At 43.4% G+C, this 17581-nt stretch overlaps 1 protein-coding gene across 1 annotated transcript in view; it reads left to right on the top strand.

Moving 5' to 3' along the window:
* The window catches only part of LOC119410421 (sodium- and chloride-dependent transporter XTRP3A), a 195808-nt gene that overhangs the window by 88924 nt on the left and 89303 nt on the right, over positions 1-17581 (top strand). Inside the window, exon 3 of the mRNA XM_037677333.1 lies at positions 1896-1906. Coding sequence (XP_037533261.1) covers positions 1896-1906 — 11 coding nt within the window. The remainder of the gene's footprint in view (positions 1-1895; positions 1907-17581) is intronic.

The following is a 17581-nucleotide window of genomic DNA, read 5'->3' as shown; positions in this document are numbered from 1 at the left end:
TCTCTGCTTTTTGCAGATGATGTGGTCTTATTGGCTTCATCAGATCGTGATCTACAGCTTTCGCTGGAGCGGTTCGCAGCCGAATGCGATGCGGCCGGGATGAAGATCAGTTCCTCCAAATCCGAGGCCATGGTCTTGAGCCGGAAAAGGGTAGAGTGCCCTCTCCGGGTCAGGGAGGAGGTCCTACCCCAAGTGGAGGAGTTCAAGTATCTTGGGGTCTTGTTCACGAATGAGGGAAAAATGGAGCGTGAGATCGATAGGCGGATAGGTGCAGCGTCTGCAGTGAAGCAGGCGCTGTACAGGTCTGTCGTGGTGAAGAGAGAGCTGAGTCAAAAGGCGAAGCTCTCAATTTACCGATCGATCTACGCTCCTACCCTGCAGATATGGGGCTGCCTGCAGCCAGGACGCTTTACAGTCAGAGGGGTTTGTGAAAAATCACCAGAACAAAATGGTTAAATGGTGTCAGTGGAGAACAGGTAATCCAGACATGTGTTACCCTGAGTATTTAGAGGGTGGGATACAGTTTATTCTTTTTCAAAAATTAAACGGAATTTGGAAAACATGTAAAAAGCTGGGGACCGACCCCATCAGCTGAGCACAAGTTATAAACAGAAAGTATCTACCACATGTTCATCTCAACGAAAGTAACTGCAGGTAAATCCTACATTTTCTGTCGTAATTACATTGTATGCTTAATGCTTAAATTAAAGGTTAATGCTTAATTCAGGTTATGTTTATTTTTCATATGCAGGTTAACACAAGGTTAACAGTACAATAAAATATTCAGGATGAGAAGAACTGCTTTGACTCACTAAAACAATGAACAAACAAACAAGAAATACTAAAGCATTCAATAAGGGTACAACATAAAGTACCAAAAAGTGAAAAAGTAAATACAATATTTACAAGGTCCTAAAGAAAAAATAGTAAACAACATGGTAGAATATAATGGTGCATGTAGGATGAATTTGTATGAATAAGTATTTCAAGGTAGTAATATAAGCTTAAATTCACATGATGTATACTGCACATAACTAACAAACTACACAGGTTGTGTGACAAATTATTGTACAGGTAGTGAATAACATGAATTATGATGGTAAGGTAGTGACATACATGATACAGCCACATAATGCATTAGCAATAAAATATTAGGTGTCACAAGCTAATATTAGTCATATTAGTTGTCACAGATGTGGCTTGGTGCAAAGTTATTGCCAGTTGTTCAGTGTTATTTATTGAGAGTTCAGTAATCTGACAGCTTGTGGATAATAACTGTCTGAGTCTTTTTGTACGTAATGGCAGACTCCTGTATCATCTACCTGAGAGTAGTAGATGGAAGATTCCTTGTGCTGGGTGGGTGTGATCTTTAATGATGCTGCGTGCTTTACACAGACATCAGATGTGGTAGATGTCCTGGATGGTGTGGAGACTGCTACCAGTGATGTCCTCTGCTGTTTGCACCACCTCTGTAGAGCTTTCTGGCTCTGACTTGTGCAGTTCATGTACCACCCTGTGATGCAGCCTGTCACCAGGCTCTCGGTGGTGCACCTATAAAAGTTGGTGAGGATGCTGGTGATACCAAACTTTACATTTCCTCGTAGGTGAAGCAATCTTACCGTTCATGTAAAATATTTGATAATGTTCTTATAGAAACAATTCCTGAATGTTGTTCATACGGTGTTAATGCTACATGTTTGTCTCTTGACCCTACAATTGAGTAAGGCTACAGTAGACCTAGCCGATTACTGGAGTTTTAATTAAGCATTTTAAGCTACTAATAAACGTGATGGATGATGATCATATTGCTTTGTGCTAGGCCATTGGTAAGAAGGAGTGAGTATTATTATTGTTTCATATTGAATAGTGATTTTTTTCCCTAAAATTTATTTTAGGCTACACTACGGTATGTTTCTTAGACTAGGATGCATAAGAGAAGCGGAGCGTGCTCTATTCACACAAGGAGAGCTGTTGGTCAAGCTACTTCTTGTTGTGCCATTAACTTTAAAATAGTTATTGAATCAAGTGTTACCTATGTAGGCAAAACTAAATGTTAAACAGTCTGTTAAAATACACCAGAATGCAGGAAATGGCATCTACTTTATTCATATTATCTGGGGGAGGACCCCCAGACCCCCCACCAGTGTGCTCCCCCCCATAACATTAAAAAAACTTTTGACACCAATGGTCACCACATTGTTCAAGCCAAAGAGCCATTGTCAGCACTGGGGGCTAAAAGCACCCCTAAAGTGCAGATTCTAGAATTGCCCCTGATGTAAGCTTAAAATCACATGATTTTAATAATAATAGGTCGTGATCTAAAGTGGGCCACTCTGAGGCATGAAACTCCAGGGCTGAAAATGAGTCCCACTCCGGCCCTGCCTGTTTGTGGGTTAAATTGTCTGTACTGTTAGCAAAATATCTCATGAAACAGTGGATGGATTTAATAGAGACTCTCAGAAAGTGATTAATGGGTTGACATTTACAAATTACATTTGCAGTCAACTTGTTTCAGTTCAGTTCACTTTATTTATCTAGCACCATTTCCCAATGAGTCATGTCAGGGTACTATACAAAAACATTTACCTACATTTCAAGATGGATTAAGATGAACACACAGCAGAGCAACCTTACTAAAACAAAAAATGGCTATAACTCAGTTCAAGGGCGTCAGAAGCATCCGTAATGTGGGGGGCACAATAATGTGTGTAGGTTTGCGTGTGTGCGCGCGTAAAAAAAGGTGTTCACTAGTGTACAAAAAAAGTAACATTTCACCTAGATTTCCTTTAATTCCACACATTTAAAGCATGTTTCTCACCAAGTTTGTGTAAATTCAGCTGTGGGTTTTAAAGACATTTTAACTTTAATACACTTTAGTACAGAGCGTCAGGTCTGTTCTCTACTCTGTTGGCCATTTTAGTTAGCTTCTGCTGCTATTTGTATCTGTATTTCTATTTTATGTTTTCCTGTCCGCTGTGCATGTTTGTTTTCTTTTGTACAGCACTTTGGTTGGCCTTGTTGCTGTTTTAAGTGCTCTATAAATAAATTGGTATGGTATTGTATGGTAGGTCGGCACTATTTGTGTTTATAGAGAATTAAAAAACATCACCACTAGTCATTTTTACTTGTGTTCAACACTACTCATTTAAATGATGTTTCTCATGAAGCTTGAGGACAATAAGGTGTGGGGTTTGGAAGACATTTCACCTTTAATGCACCTGAACACACAGCGTCTCTTACACCTGCAGCGTCTTACAGCATCACAGTTATTTGGGGCGGCTGTGGCTGAGTGGTTAAAAGCAGTCATCCTCCAATGCGAGAGCTGGGGTTCGAATGTTCGAATGTGTTCTAGAATTGCGCCGCTCACGGTGGCTGCATGTTGGAGCAGCTCTGTTATGTTCATTTTGAGATTTTGCTTTTGGAAACTTTAATTCCTCTTTTTCTGGATGTAAATCACATTTTTTGGATGATTGTTTCCTCTGGTATCAGATGCTGTGCAGCTGGAAGGATTTTTACTGAAACTTTTTAAGTTTTGAACATTTGTTATGATGCGTAACCATGGCAACAAGGCAGTTTTCTACAACCAACAGCAGCTGGTTAACATCTCAAAAGCTCAAATAATATCTCAACTACAGCCCCAATTCTCAAATAAGTTGAAAGGATGTTCTTTGGACACATTCTCATCTACCTGCCAGCTGTGCTCGAGTGCCTGATCACTGAGATCCTGGAACTAGAAGTAATGGCCATCGCTCTGGGAGGAGTTCTGCCCAGCATTTGGGCGGTCCTACAGCCCGAGGGGAATCGAGAGGCCAGCCGAGTCTGGGTGGACGGATCAGACAGCATCTGTAGCCAGTTTCTTAGGATCCACTGTGGGATGGACCTTTACAAGAGATCCTTCCTGTCTATAGCCATCAGTGTCTACAACATCTCTTAATGAAATGAGGATAATGAGTTACAACAACAAATAATTTCCCTCTGGGATTAATAAAGTATTTTTGAATTGAATTGAATTGAATTGAATCCACAAGCAGTCACATGTCGAAGTGTCCCTGGGCAAGACACTGAACCCCTCATAGCCTCTGATGTGTGTCCCATCAGTGTATGAATGTGATCTAAAGCACTGATTAGTCTCATTAGAATGATTTGTTCAATTAGCTTTGTAGAAATTTTTCATTCAACCTTTATTTAGACAGGTAAATCCCATTGAGCCTCGAGGACTCATTTACAAGAGAGACCTGATTTCAACAAAGAATGATGACAACAGTGACAACAATAAACCGTTATAAAAAGTCATACTCGTTTTTTTTTTTTTTTAAACAAATAGGATGGCTAAAAGAAAAAGGTAACAAAAAACAGCTAGATTCTAAGGCGAATGTAGAAAACTAAGAACAGGAACATGTCTGCAGTGGTCCCTGCCAGGAGTCCAACATATTCTTAAAGCCACTCAGAGAGGTCAAGGTCGAGAGCTTCAATTGTTTTTGTAAGGTATTCCAGGAAACAGGAGCAGAGTAGGAGAAGGCCCTCTTATCTAGTTCAGTCCTCATTGAGGGAACACTGCAGGTAATAATGTCCTGAGAGCGCACGCCATAGCTGCACTCACACAGAGACATGTAGGAGGAGATGTATGAAGGCAGCAGACCAAGAAGTGATTTAAATATAAAAATGTACCAGTGAGAGAGTCTGTGTGAAGTTAATGATGTCCAGTTAACCAGTGAATACAGGGTGCAGTGGTGGGTACGATAATCATAGCCAGTTATGAATCTTAGTGCACCATGATAGACAGCATCCAACATCTGCAGGGATCTTGTAGGAGCGTTCATGTAAATAATGTCTCCGTAATCAATGGAGGGAAGGAAAGTCACAGATACAAGGGGTTTCTTAGCATTCAGGGTTAGACAGGATCTGTTTCTGAAAAAGAAACCCAGTTTAACTTTCAGTTTCTTTACCAAGTTTTCCACATGAAGCTTAAAAGAGAGATGTGAGTCGACCAAAATCCCCTAATATTTATAGAAATCAACAAACTCAATTGGGACACCATTTGAGGATAAAATCGGAGGAAGAACTGCTGGGACCAACTTCCTATTTGAAGAAAGCATCCCTTTGGTTTTGTCGGCATTTAGGACAAGTTTGAGGCGGAACAAATCTGTCTGGATGTTGTTGAATGCAGATTTCAAAAGCTGGAAAACCTTAGCAACAGTTTTAGCTCGACAATAAACAACTGTCATCAGCGTAGAAATGTATGGATGCATTAGGGATGTTTTTACCAACATTACATCTGTAGATTGTAAAGAGGGTGGGTCCTAAGACTGAGCCTTGTGGTACAACATTGTTGACTGTTAAATAACGAGGAATTACCATTATGTTGAACACATTGCTTCCGGTCTGAAAAATAATTAGAGAACCAACCAATGGTGTGTTCTGAGAAACCGATTTCTGAGAGTTTATGACACAAGATGTTATGATCCACAGTGTCAAAAGCTTTAGACAAGTCTAAGAAAAGTGCAGCACAATAATCCTTAGCATCCAGTGCTTCAATGATGTCATTAAGAACCTTCAGTGAAGCAGTGGTTGTGCTGTGTTGCTTCCTGAAACCAGATTGATGAGGAGGTAAGATGTTAAATGAGTCCAGGTAATTTTTGATTTGAGAGTTTATCAGTTTTTCTAGAACCTTGGCTAAAATGCAGAGTTTAGAGATTGGTCGATAGTTGTTCAGTGAGGTGGGGTCACCTCCCTTCAGCAAAGGAAGAACAAAGGCTGTTTTCCAAGCATCGGGGATGGAGTTTTGTCTTATGGAGAGATTGAAGATGTGAGTCACAGGGACTGTGATGATTTGAGCAGCCAGCCTTAAGAAATAAGGTGGAAGTTCATCTGGACCTGCAGATTTTTTAGGATCAAGATCTTTTAACAGTTTATTGACCTCACTGACTGAGAATGGAGAAAAAGAGAAGCTATGTTTAACTGAGGGTTGACTTGTAGAAGGGATTTGATTTGTAGAAGTTTGGTTATTAGGGGAAGTGGCTGATTTTCCATTAGTAACTGTGTCAAATAAAGAACTAGAAGCAACAAAATGTTTGTTGAAACAGTTCAGGATCTCGTGCTTATTTGACATAGGAACAGAGTTAACGAGAAGTTGTGATGGGATGTCAGATGATTGGGGGTTGCCTGAGAGAGATTTGATGGTTTTCTAGAATCTGTTGGGGTCATTTAGATTTTTGGAGGTCTGAAATAAGAAATAGTTGCGTTTTGCTGCTTTGATGGCAGTTGTACATTTATTCCTCATCTGTCAAAAACTCAACCAATCAGTGTCTGAGTAAGATTTTCTCGCTGTGGCCCAAAGATGATCTCTCCTGTGCAGGAGGTCAGCTAGCTCTGGAGTAAACCAGGGGCTGTCTCGTCACTTTATTCTGAACTGACGAAAAGGAGCACGTTTGTTCACAAAATAAATTAAACTATTATGCAAAAAGTTCAAGCGGAGTTTACGTCATCAATTAAAAGAATACGATGCCAGTCAAAGTGAGACAGATCCCAAAGGAATGACTTTTCACAAAAATGTTTCTGATCCCCTTTTTGAATTAATCTGGGCTTAGAAAGTGGAAGTTTAATATCTCTCAAAGTCGCTGTCACACAATGATCACTCAAAATATTAGCAAATACACCTGTACCAGGGAATTTGTGAGGCATATTAGTTAGAAACAGGTCTAAGATGGAGGATTTTTCAGGACTGTTTTTGTTTAATCTTGTCAGAGAGTTGCTCAATTGGGTAAGATTGAGAGACAGGCAACATTCCTTGAATTTATCACAGAGGGGGGTCGACTTACCCCAGTCAATGTTGAAGTCTCCTGCCAAAAAGATATCTTTGAATTTTAAATTACCATGGAATTCCATCAGGGAGGATAGAGCCTCAGGTGTTGCTCAAGGTGGACGATAACAACAGACTACAGATAAAATCTGGCCACCATTCAAAGTAATGTTTACAGCTATGGCATCAATTTGGTTTGGAATTTTTTTAGAAGACACAGGACTAGCAACCAGAGAATCTCTGATGTAAACAGCAACCCCCCCCCCTCCCTTTTTTTTGACGATCACAGAGGTAGATGTTAAATCCATCGATTGCCAGGTCATTATTCAGTACAGATTTGTTGAGCCAGGTTTCAGAGATGAAGATTACATCTGCCCCAGAAGAACTGACCAGAATTTTCAAGGAATCAAGTTTTTTCAGAAGGCTACGAGCGTTTACATGCAGAAAATGAAGATCAGACACGTTCTTAAAGTCATTTGGTGTGCTGTAATTAGTGGGGGGCCCAGGTTTGCGCTGAATCCCTGAGAGCAATAACAACATTATTATCAGACATTTTCTTGAGTTTTTTCTGACTGATGTGTAATTATAGGAGTTAACAGTGTAACAATTATCCCCCATAATCGAACCACGAGAAACATTAATGAAGACGTGATCATTCAGAACCCAAAAACAGTGAAAGTTGCAGTGATGGGCAAATCCAGGTGTATTAACAAGATTCAGTGACTCCAAATAATCTGAGATCTGACAGTAATATGAATGGTGCAGAAAAGTCTCAGTCCATAAAACGTCACAATTCAAATGGGCAAACAAACCCGACGAGGTGGCCTAACTGCAGTTTGAATTGGGCTGAGGGGGGCTCCGGCCTCCCAGCGAAGATGGATGGATGCTCCCATGGGAAACAGAGCTGGGTCCAATATCAACAGGCCGAAACAGAAACAGATAATTTGCAGCAAATAGCAGAGCGAGCTGCCAGAAAATCCTCCTGAAGTGAAAGGCATGGTCCTAGCTCGTTTCAGGTCAACAGGGGCCAACACGTGATCCGGAATAAAATTAGTTATTATCCAGGTGAGTTTGGATGGAGGCCTGCAGCATCTCCGATGTAAACTCCTAACTTCTCTCGAGCTCCACACCCGACAGCACGAGAGGCACCCCCGGTGAAAAACGAGACTGACCGGAGAGGCTGAGGCTGAAGTTGTCACTGGTCCGGTCCGGTTCTGCTCCAATCTGGCTCCGGCGCTCCACAGCTCGAGAGACGAAGAGGCTCAAGTTGTCCCTGGCCCGATTCTGCTCCATTCCGGCGGCGCTTCAAAGCACCAGAGCGTCTCCTCCAGGCGAAAACAGCTATTCCACGGAGGTGGACCGTCCTTTGTTTAAAAGTAACGGGCTGTTCACTGAAGATGAGACCCGCTATGTTGAAGACGAAGTCCCCCACAGCCAACTCGGTTCGGTTCTGGACCAGTTCGTGGGTCACAGGTACACTTCCCCCACATCAATGAAGACACCACGAGGGCCAGTCCAGCAGAAAACCAGCGAAATACCACCCGGCAATTCTTGTCGGAACCAGGTAGGATCTAGTAGAGTGCTGTATGAATGGGTAAATGAGGCACAGATTGTAGTGTAAAGCACTTTGAGTATCTTGAAATAAGATAGAACGGTGCTATATAAGTACAGTCCATTTACCATTTACTGCTAAGCTAAGATGCTACAGACGTAGCGCTCCTCTCAAGCATCCACTTAACATGAATATATGTTTATGATCAACCCCCTGGTCAACAACTGCCCACACTAAGCTCGCTAAACTGGTGAGCAAGTAACACAGAGGTGTCTCCATCTCCTCCACCTGTGTGCGTTTTACGCCGATACAGGAGGAGATGCACAGAAACACTGTAGGTGTTACACCATATTATGTGACCACTGTATATTGTGACCGTGGCAAGAGGTTGCTGTCTTTAGAGTTGGAAGTAACCAAGAAAACCTGGAGTGGAGTTTTAGTGGCCTGAGTATTCTTCAATAATGTATCAAATGGTAAATGGATTGTACTTATATAGCGCCTTTCTATCTTATTGAGACACTCAAAGTGCTTTACACTACAATTTGTGCCTCATTTACCCATTCATACAGCACTCTACTAGATCTCTACAAAGCTAATTGAACAAATCATTCTAAAGAGACTAATCAGTGATTTATCACATTCATACCCTGATGGGACACACATCGGAGGCAACAAGGGGTTCAGTGTCTTGCCCAGGGACACTTTGGCATGTGACTGTTGTGGGGTTAGAACCCCCAACTCTTGCATTGGAGGTTGACTGCTCTAACCACTCAGCCACAGCCGCCCATCAAGTGGAATGGATTCGTTCACTAAGAAAGAGAAATGTTAGTTATGTACTGTAACCCCAGATTCTATGAATATAGGCGTAGCCCTTTAAGGCTGTCGCTTAATGAGTTTATCCCGTCATGCGAAGCATTACACTGAAAAATTTAGTCCACGCCCACCGGCTGTGTAGGCCCCACCCGGTCCGTATAAATTATGTTAAGAGCGGGTAATCGGCTCCCAAATAGCTTTTTCTTCAGACTCTTAGAAGCCAGTGAGGCCCGACTCTTAAAGGGCTACGCCTATATTCATAGAATCTGGGGTTACAGTAAGTAACCAACATTCTTTTTCTTATAGGCTTTGCCCTTTAAGGCTGTTGCTTAGTGGGTAAAGGGCGAAGCAGATGTGGTCCTCGCCTCACTGGGTCCATTCAAACCGTATGAAGCGGGAGCTTGCCCAAAAATGTCTTGTCACTCAGCTCTCTGTGTGCGTAATTACACGTTACATAATTATGAGTACCATGTACAGACGCATGCTGTGTAGTTATGCATTCTGAGTGCATAAACACCCCGGAAAACTTTCAACGGGGAAAGGAAGATGCTGAAAAAGGGCCATGAACCAACCGGTTCACAGCTGAACAGTATGAACAGATTCATAATAACAAGAGAGCTGATTATTAATCAAATGAACTGATTGGTAACGATAGTCATGAACTGATTAATGACAATAGAACCAAAATAACAGTCACAACTTGTGACTGATAACAACATCTCACACTGTAATGCATGCAGACAGATGTGAGTTAAACGGGGTTCCATGAAACAACAATATTCATTCTGTTAATACACAAAGTACAGAATGTGTCATGGAACGAGCCGTCACATCACGTAGATAAAAGCGAATAAATGAGCAGGGTGTTGACCACACGGCCGCAGTGCAAATATCCTGCATTGTCATACCATTATGCAAAGCAGTCGAAGATGCGATATCTCTGGTCCAGTGTGCCCTGAGGTTGACAGGAGGCTCTAAATCTGATGCTCTGTAAGCTTCAGAAATGGCTTCACACAGCCAGTGTGACATGCGCTGGGTGGATAACGGGCGACCTACAGATGTATCCCTATAATGCACAAACAAATGTTGAGTTTGACGCATTGCAGCTGTGCATTCTATGTAACACGTCAACGCCCGCACCGGACAGAGAAGATGGAAAGACGCTTCTTCTTCTGATTTGTAGGAGGGAGGGAAAAACCTCTCCAACGAAATCGCTCTTGATTCACAAGAGCTCGTGATGTTTCTAGGCATAAAAGCTGGGTTGGTCTTAGATCAGCTGAGCTGCCATCAGCTTGAATTCTGAGACATGACAGAGCGACAGAGAGGGCAGATAAATCACTCACCCTCTTAGCGGATGTTAAAGCCAGCAGCAGGGCTGTTTTAAGAGACAAGAATTTAATTGAAACCTGATCCAGAGTCTCAAATTTGATCAGGGCTCGCAGGACCAGCGTTAAATCCCACTGTGGAGCAAGTGGGCGTGAAAACAGGCCTGCATCTCTGTACACCATTTAAAAAATGCTTCATCAGCGGATGATTAAAAGCTGTTCTGTCCCTGAAACCTTTGTGACAAGAAGAGATGGCTGAAGCGTACGTTTTAATCGTGCTGAACGCCAGATTTCTGTCCATCAGCTGCTGCAGAAAAGACTGTACGCCACCTAGAGGACATGAGGTGGCCTCTACACCTTTCTCTGTTCAGCAGCGCTTAAAAACTGTCCACTTTGATGTGAACAGCGCTGTGGTGGATGCAGCACGTGAATCCTGGATCGTACGCACTACATCTTGAGAGAGATCCGTCCTCTCTAAGTGGATCCGCTCAGCGGCCAGACCAAAAGGTGTCAGCCTAATTCTGGGTAATTCCTGATCGCTCCTCCCGCCTGGAGGAGAGCGTCCTCCCTCCACGGCAGTTTCCACAGGCACCCCGATAACGGGTGTCATAGAACTGGGAACCATGATGCATTCACGCGTTCAGGACAGGAGAGCTGTCAGTCCCTCCTCCTGAACTCAGTTCAGAAACCGTGATATCAGAGGGAGTGAGGGAAAAGTGTAAGAAGCATTTTGGGTCACAGACTGTGAGCAAACGCGTCCACCCCTAGCGGTGGTTTGTCCTGTGGGCTCAGTGAGAACCATAGTTGACATTGTGCGTTCTCTCGTGTTGTAAACAGGACCACAGCCGCTCGCAAGATTTCTGCTGCATCTGAGCCATCAGCTCTGGATGGAGGGTCCCGGTCCCCGTGACGCAAACTGTCCCTGGACATCACATCCGCCCCCTGTTCAGAACACAGGGGATGTACACTGCTCTGATGGAGAGCAGATTTTGATGTGCCCAACACAGCAGCTGTCTCTCAAAGTGGGACATTTGGGCTGAGCGTGCACCCCCCTTGCCGGTTATGTATGCAGCAGTAACCTGCTCTCTGTGTGAATCAAAGAATGATGATTACGCAGCACAGAGGCAAAGTGTTGAATCACATTCAAAAACCGTGCGACACTACAAAAACATTTGTATGAGCTGCTGTTTGGGGGACCACAGCGCCCCCACTGCTCGAGAAATGTATGTGCCTCTGTGAAGTCGGTGACACGTGTGACGTAGGTCAGCTGATGGAAAACAGCTGATATCACTCTGCCAGTTTCACGTGAGTTGCACTGCTGCCACCTGTTTGTAAAAACGGTTCAGCAGCAACAGAGGCCCAGATAAAGCAGACTTTTCCTCCCTGCTTTGTGTGGCGGCTGCAGAGCGGCTCGACGCATTTTAAATGGAAATGATGTCTCACAGTTCAAAATTGACAAATCTAAGATAAATCTCTTCGTCCATTTGGGACCAGGAAGTGACGAGAGTGGAACCCTGTGTTTTCCTCTTCCTCTGGGACCCTGGAAATTACATTTTTAATCAGAATTTCCTGAGCTTCTGCGAGGGGGAACGAAATCTGTTCTAGAGATGATAGAAACGTCTCTAGAATTCCTCCGAATGGGGGGGGGGGGGGGGGGGTTGAGTTGTACTGCAGCGTGAATCCCCTGATGATAACATTTCATCCATCCGCCTGGGGCGCGCGCTCGTTGCCACTCCTCGTAACATCTCGGAAGCGGGCACGCGTTTATGCTGCATCACGTTATCTACGGACGCCAATCACGCTGGGGAAAGGTGCGCACCCCTGAGAATGCGGAACCGGTTAGGGTTGCTGCAGGTGCAGCGCTCAGGCTGCATGCTCATATCCGTTCTGCCACTCCGCGTAATGCTCGGGGAGCGCGTACATGTTTACGTGATGCGTAATGTCTTACCGCCTCCACCGCCGTCATGCATCGCGGAGACGCGCTCTGCACACTCATGGGGAGGCTTTTACGAAAAGGCTCTGAAAACGCTTCCGTGCTGAGCTCAGGCTGCGGGCTCGCATCTACGTTGATGAGAGCCGATGGGGGCTGAAGAGGCGTGTGTGCGCCCTCGTCGACGCAGCGTCTTAGGCGAGGACTGCCACGAAGGCGCGTGTTTGATGCTGGTGCGGTTAGAGGAAGCAGCGCGCAGCTCCGGTTGAGAGCGAGGTTTACCACTAGACTCGGTCTGCAGAACATGTTCATTCCTAGCTGCGAATCACGTGAGCTTTTGAGTGATTCATCGAGCTGCAGTGTTATTTAAAACCTTCTTCGAAGGACACCAGCTCGTTATGTGTGGAGGATGAATGAGAGGAGCCGCTATGACATCATTGGACTGACAGACCGGCTGAAAAAACAGACACATTAATCTTTGAATGATGTTAGTGTTTCATTTCAAAGCTCGTGTCATGAACACATTCATTCTGGCTGCCGTGTGTCATTTCATAATCTCTTCCCCCGTGAGCCCTGCAGTTTGTTATCCTAGGGCGACACCTGTTGGTGGTCTCTGGGAAACACTGAAACCGCTGGTTGCCGGGATGAGAAGTGTTGTTCTCTGACGGGAGGGGCTGGCAGCGGAAAAAACGCAGCTGCAGCGCGGGAGGAGGCGTGTGCACAGTCTCCGACACCTCATCCGACTTTTATAACATGGCCTTGAAATTGGTCCCGAACATCGCGTCGTCGTGATGGGGCCCTCCGACAAAAAAGCCTTCTGTAGCTCCTCTGACAGGGAGGAGAAGTGACAAGTCGGGTGGACTTCTGCACCATTGTCATCTAGGCTGCAATTTGAGAAAAGGCAGACAGCAGATGAGGCGCACAGTTTGAGGGTGACGTCAGACACCTGCAGGGGGGGCTCCTCGTCTCCTGAGGCAGGTCTGTCCCTCTGGCCTCAGAGAAGCTGTACGTCAGTGGCTCTGCGGCCGCCTGGGATGCATGCCGGTGAGCTTGGTTGGAGAGCGACGTCACCGTCTGGTTATGCCTCCCTGGAGGCGCAGGATGCTGGTCCAACATGGACATCTTTGCTCCAAAAAGGCCTCCGTCAAGGCTCGGCTCCAGGGGGCACTGAGGGAATTTCCGCTCGGTGAAACCCCTCCACTATGGTGATGGGAGCGGATGTGGGAACCGGCGCCCTATTCTACCAGGACCAGCTGCAGCCTCGTCCCAGTAGGACGTCACCACTGGGAAAATGAGGCCAGATGGGATCAGGACAGCGAGTCGGAGTGGAGCCCAGAAAACCTTCCCGCTGGATCATCTGATCTGGGCAGGGAAGGAGAGGGGACGGCAAAAAGTCCCTTCATGTCAGCTGCCTCCTGGATTATGCTGGGCAAACTCCAGAGGAGGGCACCGGCGGCTGGGAGCGGTGTGGTCGCCAATGCGAAACAAGGGGGGGGGGGGGAGCATTCGCTCAGCCCCCCTCTTCCAACACTACGCTCTCCAGGAGAGAATGAGCAGCGGGGGGCTGCTGCTGATGTCGCCTGTCCCGGCGTCCAGCGTGTAGCGACCTGCCACTGAGAAATACTCCTCGGCGCTTACTTTGAAACAAGACTGCTCGTCTGTTTCTCCTCGGGGAGGAGAACTCGCCGAGATGACAGGAGGTTGACGTGGCACCCACAGGCAGTCTTAACAAAGGTTGGTCAGCTAGACAACTTTCCTTCTTCTTTCTTCTGACAGTGCTATTAGCGCGCTGAAGAAAAATGGGAGCCGATTACCCGCTCTTAACGTAATTTAAACGGACCGGGTGGGGCCCACACAGCAGGTGGGCGTGGCCTAAATTTTTCAGTGTAACGCTTCGCATGACGGGGTAAACCCACTAAGCGACAGCCTTAAAGGGCGAAGCCTATATGAAATAGAACTGTGCAGACTGAACAAATGTTTTATAGTAAAAGTGTGGGGGGGTCCAAATGAACTTTTTTTTTTTTATGTGGATGGGACTTGTTGCGATAGATATTGATATGAAATTTGGTGTGTTTGTCGCTAACAGTCATTCCAACACACACAGATCGCCAAGGCTGGATGAACCATATGTGGAACTGGGCAAGTGCCCAAGGGCCCACGATCTCTAAGGGGCCCAGGGCAGTGAGGGCACAAGACAAGCAAAATATCTGGTTATCTTCTGCTTTACTTGGAGCCCTGCGCTGCACAGAGAGACTGCTGCGCTTCCGCTGAATTTGGTCCACCCCGCTTCTTCCCAGCGCCGCTGTTGCAGCTCTCATGTTTTTTTGGTTTTTTTATCCTCCACGGGGTGACCTGTCATTCAATCCAGTAGGCGTGTCAACAACCGACCAATCGACAACCTCAATTTATCCCGAAGGTAAATGCCCCTTACCTGCTGACAAGCCCATCAGTTTTTTTCCCTAGAACTTTAACACAAAACAGAACAATGTGACAAGATACAAATACAAACTCGTGAAGGTTGTCATAACTACATTTCACAAAATAATGAAAGAGACAAAAAACAACATTAAATATATAAAAAACAAAGGAGTGCGATTATATAAAAACTTATCGTTTTAATTAAAACAATAAATTTTTATCTGTTGTGAGATGATTCTAGCAGTTTTGCAGTTTTTTTAATTAATGAAGAATAGTATGACTTAAAATCGTTCATAAAACAGGAAGGAGGGCTTATTATCCCTCCTCTTACTACAGTGAATGTGGTACTTTGCTACAAGTACGACTACAGTATATTTATGGCATCAGAGAAAGCTGAGATTAAGTTATCCACATAAAGTAAAATGGCATCAGCATCAAAAGAAGGAATGTTAAGTTTGAGATTAATCCAGTTTCTGATGTCTGACCAAAGACTTTGTATTGACATGAAAAAAAAAAATGTTCGAGAGATTCATCTTCTGATTTACAAAAGGCACACAAATCAACATCAAATTTAAACCTTTTCCAAGAAACATGTGTACAGGATATATATTTTTTCTTATTTTAAAATGATTCTCCTTCACTTTAGGAGACATAGGCCATTTGACAAATTTAGAATGAGCAGAAGTCATTATGGTTTTATGATTTATATTGGGAGGTTTCTTGAAGGAATCTTTGTTATAATCAAAGTAAATTCTTTGTCACAAACATTCATTGATAATCTTATTGCATTTGAAGTCAACTAAGTTACAGTCATTTAATTTTAATGTGGGCATCAAATTATCACCTTTTAATATATAATATTTGTAATTATTGAATCAGCTGTTGGTCAGGCTACTTCTTGTTGTGCCATCAACTCAAATAGTTATTGAATCAAGTGTTTACTTGTGTAGGTAAAACTACATGTTAAACATCCTGATGCGTGCTCAATGCTCAACTACATGTTAAACAGTCCGTTAAACACACCAGAATGCAGAAAATGGCATCTACTTTATTCAAAATTTTCTGGGGTGAAGGACCCCCACCCCAAATTACAAATGCTTCTGACACCAAAGGCCAACACGTTGCTAAACAAGTACACACATGGTGTCATATGGTGTTCAAAGTGCGTTCAACTTAACTCAGTCTTGATGATTTGTGTCAAGAGAACATAGTAGCATTTATAGTTCTATGAGCATTTGGATTTTTATACATAAAAATACACTTGATAATTAGAATTTGAAGTATATTTACTGTATATTATGGTAATTTATTCTGTATTTTGCCAGATTATGGTGATTCTTGGGTTGTGATGATGGGGCCCTTGAAGATTGTTGCCAAGGGTACAGCAAAGTGTTTATCTGGCCATGCAGATCACTAATTGTTTGTGCAAGATCTTATTTTTTTAATTTTGCCCATAGCTGTTGGATTCAAGCATGTCTGATAGCAATATTCCTCATGAACCACTGGACAGGCTTTAATGAAACTTTACAAAAAAATAATCATTGGATGTACATCTACAACTAATTAACTAACCTTTTTCAATAAGCCTAATTTAAAATGGCAGCCACAGTCAACTGAACTTAAGAAACACAGACATGGCTTGAATTCAGCCAGTTTTAAATATTGGGCTAAGATTTGGTGTGGTAGCTGTGCATCATTCACAACACATACCCTAAAACTACACATTGCACAATGTTTTTTCTAAAAATCTTTTCATTAACTGTTCCATGAAGCGGTGTATAGATTTCAATAATATTCACAGAAAGTAATCACTTGTTGTAAATCCACATTTCATTAACATTTGGAGTCAACCCAATTCACGATGGCTATCGCAGCCAATCAACTTTGGTCAACATGAAAATGGTAAAAAGCTTGTTTTAAAGATATGTAGCTAAGAACCATCCTCACCAAATACTTTGAGTGCTCATACATCTTTCAAGATCTCACAGTAACTCAATGTGACGGACCAGACACCAATGAGGACAAAAAAGTGTTCAAAGTAGAAAAAAGGTTTCAGTTTTAATTCTTCCAAAAATAGTTAACAAAGCCTAAAAACTTAAGGCAAGAATAAATCAAAAGGTAAGTAACAAATTTGGATCCAAACTGACTGAGGTCACCTGAACTCTAACTGAACACAAAAAAAACCCTCTCCCTCAAACAAACAAAAGGCTGCTTAAATAGAGGTGGAGTAACCTAAGTCTACCACATGAGGGAGGCACAACATGACAAAGAACAAATAAATACAAAATTAACTAAAGCATCCTATGAAACAAATAAAGCAAAACTAACTTTAACTTAGCACAAACAATAAGTGAATATTTAAGTGACAAAATTAACTATTGAGATCAACTTGAAACAAGTCTCCCCCTTCAGTCTTTCAGAAAATGGTTTGCTCCAGGTTTCCTCCTCCAGCTGGTTTATATCAGCAGCACCTCAAACAAAAAACAGGTGTAAGTAAACCATTCAGACAGACATTAACTAAATGAAATGACCAACTTAAACAGACTATAAGCTGTAACTAATATAAAGAAAAAATAAATACTAACATGATGTGGTGGTGGTAGGAGCATCCACCACACTCAAGATCATGCAAAATGTCATTTACAAGTCTAACCAAAATGGCTACAAGAGCCTTCTCAACAGCAGGTCTATCTTAATCAAAACCTCTGACATGGAAAGCAACATGCATTCCTTCAATAAATGCT

The sequence above is a fragment of the Nematolebias whitei genome, chromosome 5 (assembly GCF_014905685.2).
Source record: "Nematolebias whitei isolate Nwh7 chromosome 5, NemWhi1, whole genome shotgun sequence".
NCBI classification, from domain to species: domain Eukaryota; kingdom Metazoa; phylum Chordata; class Actinopteri; order Cyprinodontiformes; family Rivulidae; genus Nematolebias; species Nematolebias whitei.
The sequence above is the reverse complement of the archived record's forward strand: the minus strand, read 5'-3'. Positions and strand labels throughout refer to the sequence as shown.